Raw genomic sequence first — 9,093 nt, forward strand, 5'->3', positions numbered from 1 at the left:
GCTGACTTTATTGACAGCCAGAGTAACATTTGAATTCGATGAATCAGATGAGTATCTTTTTAATTGAATTCACTAAAGCTTTACAGTTTAGAAACAAATTCCTTGTTTAAAACTTCTTTGTTGATGTTCATAATCTGAGGCCATCTTTTGAGGTTGGTTTCCCTTAGATTAAAACACATTTGTCTTGAAATTGTGTTGACACAAAAACTTAAACCTTTCGTTTTCCTTTTTTTTCAATTCCAAAGACAGAGCCGTAATCTTTTTAAAGTTTTTGAAAGTAACATAATGTATTTTAAGAGACAAATCAATTTAATTTCATTCCACTTCGGCTCACAGCTTGGTTATGTTATTTAACACATCTGTCTTATTTTGTTTATTGACACTTTAGTCCTTTATCACTAAAAAAAGAGTTATTTCAAAAACTCTGAAATGTAAGAAAATATATTTTCCGCACTAGGTGCATTAAAACCCCCGTGCTCTCTTCTGGGGTCCAGATGATCCCACTTTTAAATTGATGTGTGATCCCTCCCATGACAGAGGTGGAAAAAGCCGGACAGGATTTTATTTCTGCCACAGACACCAGTGAAGATAAAAAAAATCCTTGAAAAAAAGGTTCAACGTGCTGTCTTGTGGGGTCCAGATGACCCCTGTTTTAATGTAAACATGCCTAGGATAGCACAAGGTTTACGCAAGACAATGAGTCAGTTCAAAGTAACCCTAGAACTAGTTTGTCACGTGCTGCACATTAGCCACGTTAGCACATTAACAATTCCTGTAAATACTAAGCTTGATTGCTACATGAACACAAACAGCCTGATACCAATAAAACTAACGTTGCTGTGACCATACTAATTCCCAACCTTGCTAGTAACACATAAATGAAATTAACTCAATTCAACACCACAAAACATTAGCCACATTAGCGTAATTACAATAACACCCAACTTTGTTTGCAATACGTCAAAAACAGATAGGTACCGCTAAAACAAAAGTTACTGTGAGTAAGCTAACTCCTAACCATGCTAATTTTAACACCACAACATGTTAGCCTCATTGGTGTAATTACAATAACACCAAACTTTATTTGCAATACGTCTAAAAACAGATAGGTGCATCTTAAACAAGCAATACTATTCCTGCGCTAACTCTCCAGCTTGTTAGTAAAACTTAAAAAAACACAGTCCAGCACCAGTTTAGCTAGCATATTTACAATACCTATAACTCCCATAACTTTTTTGCAACATGTAAAAAACAGACTGATACTGCTAAAACAAACATTAATGTGACTGCACTACTTTCAAACTTTCATACTAACACGAAAAAAAGCACAGCTACGCGCTAGCCACGTTAGCTTATTTACAACACCTATCCTTGTTTGCATTTCTTGAAAATAAGACTTACATTTTGACACAGTGCTGTGTACCTTTCAAAATCACTTTAACATTAGAGAACACAATATTGATACATATTTTAATACATATATAAGGCACTCTAGATTATAAGGCGCATTGTTGTTTTTTGAAAAGTATTCAGACTTTTATGTGCTCCGATGGTACAGTAAATACTGTAACACAATGAGTGTTAAACGTAATGAAAAGATGACTTTCATTTTTTCTAGTCTTAATCAACTGATTCGAAATAGAATTCATTCACTGAACCTCAAACTGAAAGAACATGGAAAATTTCTGGTGATTTCAAGAGTTCTTAGCTAGCATATAAAAATGTTTACTTTTGTGTTTCCAGGGAATAATCACTCTTATTCTGGCCACCGATATGGCTAGACATGGGGAGATACTTGAGACATTTAAGCAAAAAGTGGACCACTTTGACTTCACCAACGAGGAGCACGTGGCAAGTGTATGCACACGTTTTGCTTTCAAAGTCATGCTAGAGCCTTAATAACTTGGCTAGATAAGGTTTGTTTTCTTTAATCTTCTGCTTGCCAGCAAATTCTATATTTGTTTTATACTTATCTGTGTGCTTTCAGCTTAAAACGGTTATGATCAAGTGCTGTGATATTTCCAACGAGGTGAGACCAGCCGAGGTTGCTGAGCCGTGGGTGGACTGTTTACTGGAGGAGTATTTCATGCAGGTAACTCGCATCAGCCATGAATGTCGGCTTGTAGGAAAAGCTGAGAACTCTGACTGGATGTTGCCGTGGTCATTAAAGAGTGACAGGGAGAAGTCTGAGGGCCTGCCTGTGGCTCCCTTCATGGACAGAGATAAAGTCACCAAACCCACAGCGCAGATAGGATTCATCAAGTTTGTGCTGATCCCGATGTTTGAGACAGTCATGAAGGTATTTAAAATCCCTTTTCAAACTATTTAACGCAATTGACTTCTGTTTATTGAGTTATTTTTGGTTTCAGCTTTTTCCTCAAATAGAAGAGATCATGGTTCAGCCTTTAAGAGACTCCCGTGACCATTATGAGGAGCTGAAGCAGCTTGAAGACGCCATAACAGAAGTAATGCCTGCTTCTTTAGGTTGTGTTGCTTTATTCATTCATGATGTGTCAGAAATCCCAAGAGCACACATGGAAACACGTGAATTCCCTTTACAGATTCTTTTTCAATCAAATATTTCCGTTAAAATCATTTTAAGTAACAAATTAAAATCTCTCAAATATTTTAGGCCCCAGTTTTATCCAGGAATGACAGCAAAAAAAGAAAATCACATCAAGAGAACGGGTTTGTTTTTAAAAGGTGTTAAAAAATGCTCAAAATCCAGTCCAGCCTGGTCCAGTTTGGTCTGGACCGCTCAGAGGAAACGAGGCTTTAGGTTGGGGTTGTGAGATGCTGTAAGCTAGCATGAGAGCGTGTAAACAAATGGGGGGAAAAAACTGATAATGGGAAATGGGGGTGGGCTTACGCCACACTACTGCCGCTCTGCTGAAACTTTGTCCTATTCAGTTCAGTTTTATTTATATCGCCTAATTTCACAACATAGTTGTCTCATTGAGCATCCAAGAAAACAACCGTTTTTTCTTTTTCTTTTTTTTTATTTTGGCTAAAAACGATATAATGTTAATCAAAAGACAAGTGGGAACACTTTAACAAAAAATAAAAAAATACATATATATTTAGCATTAACAGCCTTTTTAATTTAATATGCAGCATTTAAAGGTTTTTATTGGCAAAGATACTATGTAGCAAAATTGCATGACAACATAGTCCTCCCACCACAACAACCAAAAAACAGGCAAACCAAACCAAAGTGGGGCTTGTGGCTGCGTCCCAGCAGCAGTAATTCATCGCTAGTCCTCTTGAGAAGGGTGTGGTGGAGGTGTTGGCTTTGCTGTGTGACAATCAAATCTGGAAGTAAATCACAATGTTACAAAACATTGAAAATCTGAGCAACAAAATGATCTGGACAGGATTTTACACAAACACAAATGACAGCACTTGCTAACTTTAAGTCTTCTGTTCAATGAGGCCCAGAAGAAAAAAACAGAAAATATGTCATTAGGCCGGAAGAAGATGTAAGCTCTGCAGTGAGTGCAGTTGTATCTGCGTAAGTAAAAGCAAGCCACTCTCTGGTTGTGTTCTTGTGTCTAGTGAGTGTTACGAGTGGTCCGTGTCTGCCGCTTCCCACAGCAGCTTGCCCTCCCACTCGACTCTGTCTATGAAAACAAAAGTCTTGGTATGTGCAGCTATTTCATCACTTTGAATTCGCCCTTCAAATTAGCACAAGTTTAACACTTATTGTCCCACACAGACAAATCCTCCTTTGTGGTTTGTTGTTTAGCAAGAGTGGAACAGCACAAAAGAAAGATAAAATAATTACATTTAAAAGTTCATAATAATGAAACAATTTGCCATTCTTTTAAAATTGATGGGAAAAATGTTGGTGAACACAAACTGATGAAGGAGTTGCTCTTTTTTTAAAACATTTTTGTTGATTTTGTTTATTTTATAGTTATGAACTACATTTTACAGACAAGGTGCTTCAACCTTGTTTTGCTCTTCTTTCTCTTCATTTTACAGAGATGGTACAAATTCACAAAAATGCAATGACTTTTCTCAAAGTGCAGTAGTTCTCATCTTTTTTTTGTGTTTGATGATTCCTCAGTAACCATATCTAGTTGCTTTAAAACATTTGTTCAAACTAATCTCTTTGACTCTCCTTCTGCTAATTCCAGCTTTTTGTTCTTTTACAGGAATCCCCTTTTATGATCAAACTCAGGAAAGACTTTGAGAAAACAGGAATGAAGCCCCAGTGATGATGTCTGTGTGGAGAAGAGAACCGGTCTATAGAGTGCATGTTCAAATCATTTGAGCTTCAATCTCAATTTTTCTTCTGAATGTCACAAAATGGACCTTTAATCATTTTGTATATAATGTTTAATTTCATGTATTTATTTAGTTATTAACAGTCCAGCTTTACACTAAAAATATTTTGTTATTCTCTACTTATGTGGCTTAAAAAACAAACAAATGAAGTTATGTAGACACATAATACATTTAATATTGCATAGGATGTGCTAAAATAGTTCATAAAGTTCACATTACAAAAAGTTCCTGTTTCGTTTGTATTGATGATGCCGTGTGAGTCTTTATACTAGGATGTAACGGTCTGTAGGAAGCTGAGATTCTATCATACTGTTTTCTGGGACCACAGCTTTCTTGTATTTTCCTCTTAGATGGTATTTTTCTTTTTATAAAAACAACACCTAGTTACTATAAACAGTTTACTGTAGAATTACAGGAACATTTTAAATCCTCACATTCCATATAGCTGTCCCTATGATGTAACCTGATGTTTAAAAAACTCTTATCAACTAAAATCAAATGAGAAAAAACTGGAAATATATTTGCTGTGAGATTTACTTGACTTTGTTTAATATACGGAATCCCTAAAGGGACATTGAAGATAGTAATTGGTACGCACCAGTTAGTAACCTGAAAAAAATTTACTTTCATTTTAAGGAAAACATTTTTTTTTCTTCAAATTTTAAGAAAACATTTTTTTACTTACTATCCAATGATTGTAAAGAACGTCTGCCGTTCCACCCACCCCTGCTGTTGTTTATATGCATTTTCAATTTAGACTCGTGACCAAAAGAGCTCACAGGAAACCACAAAACCCCCAACGCTGACAAACGTTGGAAATGTTACCTTAAATGAGTTCTATATAGGCACTTCCTCATGTCGTCATCAGTTTCTGCCAATCAACGGTTGACTACACGGCTCCACCCCAACCGTTCCAGTTCACTTCAATAAACCAACAACTAATAGGGGCCCTTAAGAGATACGGGTCGGTACTGTTAAATGCCTCAATTTTACAATGGAAACGCTCAAATGATTGAACCGAACCGCTCAAATTAGCCTTTTTCTTAAATATGATGGATGTGAGAAAATATTGCTTTAATAAGCTTTCAAGCATAACTTGTTTGTTTTAGAAAATGATCTGTTTCTTCACTAATTGAGGACAGTTGTAAGCTCCCATTCAAATCAGCAAAACTATGTTGTCACTCACCCATGCAAGAAAAGAAAATGATCTCATGAAACACACAAGACTGTCCATGCATGTCAGAAAACCAAACCTGCCCTAACTACTGTTGCATATTTACATATACAAACACAAAGGCTCCTTCAAACACTGTTTTGCAGTCATTAATAATGTTTTCAATCATTCTGTCGATTAATTGATTGATATTTTATCGCCATATTTTAGTGTGTAGTCAGATTACAGTGAGCAGGACATGGAATTATCTAGATCTATTTAAGTGCTAACCAAAGGTGCCACTTATCCCTCTCAAGCATGCACAAACACGCACGCACACACCTCTGTTTTAACCACTTCTCCGTTAACCTTATCAGATGGTGGTAAATTTCCTTCGGCGACTCCACAATGTTTTTATGACCTTTTTTTTTTTTAACAGGTTGTAAATTATTTTATTATCACATCTCCTGCAAGTCTCATCAGCGCCCAATGAATACCACCGGCATGGTTCTAATGAAATAACACAACCATTTGTGTAGTAAAACGTAGCAACTCTGTTTACAGTCACTTTGATTTCCCGAGTCAAACTTCTTTTTTTTTATTTTTTCACCCTGACTTGATGTTTTGTTTTTTGTTGCTGTCGCTTTTTTATGCAGCAGTCATGCAGAGTCAAAAAAATGAAAGCAGAACTGAGAATAAAGAAGCAAACAAATGTATTTTTGTGCGTCCTGTCTGAACGAATGCATTTACCTGTCTTTGAATTACGGTTCTTTAGCGGTGCATGAAAAAATGTATTCAAATGTAGAATTGACCTGCAGGAATGCCCTGATTGAACAATGCAGCATCTTATCTGATTAGTGTTTGCATTCTGCTGCATGGCTGCTGATTACAGATGCCAAACACAAAAGGTTCAATGGTTACAAGTCAAGACAGCGTGCAGAATTTAAGACGTATTTAGGTCAGAAAGCACAAGATCCGCCTCAGATGTTTTACTTTTATCTTTCTGATAACCAGTTTACGGCACCGTGTCATAATGAGGCTCTTCAGATTTATCATGCAGTATCTGGACCCAGTCTGTAATTTGGCTTCATTTTTTTGTGGAATCAGCACTAAATAAATTGGAAACCTTGTTGCTTTATGCTTAAACTTAAAGCTGACTAACCTATGATGACAAACTGCCAAAGTGATTCAGAGGGGGTGGCATGATAAGATCATGTCTTTAATGCTAAAAAGCAGAACATTGCTTTCCTTTACTGGATTAAATTTAGAATTTATTTGGAAACCTTCACCAGAACTAATCATGAAGTTAAATTCAAGTGATCCAATTAAAAAAAAACTGATCATTAAAATTTGATTTATAATTCATGTATGGCAGAAGCTTTAAAAGGTGTAAATGTAAATTAAGTTTGCAGAAATGCTCTTTTATGAAAATAAATTACTTTACAAGATTAGTGACTCTAAACTGTGTATACAAACACACAATAAAGTTCCATTTCAGATTATTCACTTGGCCTATCTATGTTATCTGTTGTAAAATGGGGTTAATGTCAATGAATTTATGGGCAAGAACTCCAGAACTATAACCATAAAGAACAAATTAGACTTCCACACATCAATAATTAAATAAATACTATTAGTTGTGGCTGTTTTCTGTTGTTATTAATGTTCCCATGGTTTTACAAGTGAAAGTTTGGAGCGGAGGATATAAGTGCAAGTTTGGGTCTACATAAGCATGTACCGTATTTTTTGAGTATAAGTTTTATTGCATAGTTTGGCCGGGGTGTGACTTATGTATAAACTATAGGGCTGGGTTGATAAAACTTATTAATCAATTTGAATCGATCTAAACTTAAGAGATCAATGATTGATTTATAAAAATACAGATCAATTTAGCACATAATGCTAAAGTCCGCTAGCTTGATGCTAACTTTTCATGGGATTTCCCAAAGGACGGCTAATGCTAATGTTTGGTCGACATAAACATACATTGCTGACTAAATGAACATCTTTATATACTTACAGGAATTAATTTTTTAAACTCTTTTAAGGATTATTTTCTTGGGAACTATTTGTTGTCTAAAAGCATCGTTTTTTGCTCATTCTTTGCTTATTCTTCTTGAAAAAAAGTGCACTTCTATAGCATGAGCTCCATCTAGTGGCCAAACTGAAATACCCTTCAGGAGAGGCAGAACAAAGTTTACAATGTTAAAATCCATCCATCCATCTTCTTGACCGCTTCTTCCCTTTCGGGGTCGCGGGGGTGCCGGAGCCTATCCCGGCTACTGATGGGCGAAGGCGGGGTACACCCTGGACAGGTCGCCAGTCCTTCGCAGGGCCTCAATCACACACATTCACTCTCACATCCATACCTAGGGACAATTTAGAGTCACCAATTAACCTATGAGGGATGTTTTTGGACGGTGGGAGGAAGCCGGAGTCCCCGGTGAAAACCCACGCATGCACGGGGAGAACATGCAAACTCCACACAGAAAGGTCCCAGCCGGGATTCGAACCGGGGCCTTCTCGCTGTGAGGCGAGAGCGCTAACCACTGCGCCACCGTGCAGCCCCGATCATTAAGATTTGATTTATAATTCATGTATGGCAGAAGCTTTAAAAGGTGTAAATGTAAAATTAAGTTTGCAGAAATGCTCCTTTATGAAAATAAATTACTTTACAAGATTAGTGACCCTAAACTGTGTCTACAAACACACAATAAAGTTCAATTTCAGATTATTCAATTGGCCTATCTATGTTATCTGTTGTAAAATGGGGTTAATGTCAATTAATTTATGGACAAGAACTCCAGAACTATAACCATAAAGAACAAACTAGACTTCCACACATCAATAATTAAATACATACTATTAGTTGTGGCTGTTTTCTGTTGTTATTTATGTTCCCATGGTTTTACGGGTGAAAGTTTGGGTCTGCATGAGCATGTACAAGTATAAGTTATATTTTATTGCATAGTTTGGCTGAGGTGCGACTTACAGTATGTGTAAACTATAGGACTGGGTTGATAAAACGTATTAATCCATTTGAATCGATCTAAGCTTAAGAGATCAATGATTGATTTATAAAAATACAGATCAATTTAGCACATAATGCTGAAGTCCGCTAGCTTGATGCTAACGTTTCATGGGATTTGCCAAAGGACGGCTAATGCTAATGTTTGGTTGACATAAACATATGTAACGGGGTGAAAAAATGTTTTTATTTTTGCAAGCTTTTAATTTGGAGGGCTCTTGAACACACCACAGGATTGAGGGCAGGTGTGCCCAATTAGAGACCCTTTTTAAAAGAAACACACAGCAGAAGGCAGAAGAGAAGAGAGAGAAGAGAGAGGAAGGCAGGAAGGCAGGAAGGCAGGAAGGCAGGAAGGCAGGAAGGCAGGAAGGCAGGAAGGCAGGAAGGCAGGGCCCAAGGTGGTGTGGTGTGGTGTGGTGTGGTGACGCCACCACCACCAGGGCCTGGGAAACGGGCGCGGCGGGACAGCCAGCGCCGTGCCGACGGCCGGGAGGAGCGCGGCGGGACAGCCAGCGCCAGGTCGACGGCCGGGAGAGTAGAGCCAGGAGTCAGGCAGCGGTCGAAGAGGGGGAAGCGACGCTGGGATTGCAGAGGGGTGTGGTCACGATACACCCCTCTTCGA

The 9,093-nt window shown here is 37.6% G+C and overlaps 1 protein-coding gene across 2 annotated transcripts in view; it reads left to right on the forward strand.

Moving 5' to 3' along the window:
• pde9al (phosphodiesterase 9A like) overlaps positions 1-6,443 on the forward strand; it is a 12,022-nt gene extending 5,579 nt beyond the window's left edge. For both annotated transcript variants that reach the window (XM_024278067.2, XM_036215034.1), the window contains exons 15-19: positions 1,744-1,857; positions 1,988-2,092; positions 2,171-2,299; positions 2,370-2,465; positions 4,158-6,443. In XM_024278067.2, the coding sequence (XP_024133835.1) occupies positions 1,744-1,857; positions 1,988-2,092; positions 2,171-2,299; positions 2,370-2,465; positions 4,158-4,220 (507 nt within the window). In that variant the 3' untranslated portion in view covers positions 4,221-6,443. The remainder of the gene's footprint in view (positions 1-1,743; positions 1,858-1,987; positions 2,093-2,170; positions 2,300-2,369; positions 2,466-4,157) is intronic.
• Positions 6,444-9,093: the final 2,650 nt, after the last annotated feature.

The sequence above is a fragment of the Oryzias melastigma genome, linkage group LG13 (assembly GCF_002922805.2).
Source record: "Oryzias melastigma strain HK-1 linkage group LG13, ASM292280v2, whole genome shotgun sequence".
Classification (NCBI taxonomy): Eukaryota; Metazoa; Chordata; class Actinopteri; order Beloniformes; family Adrianichthyidae; genus Oryzias; species Oryzias melastigma.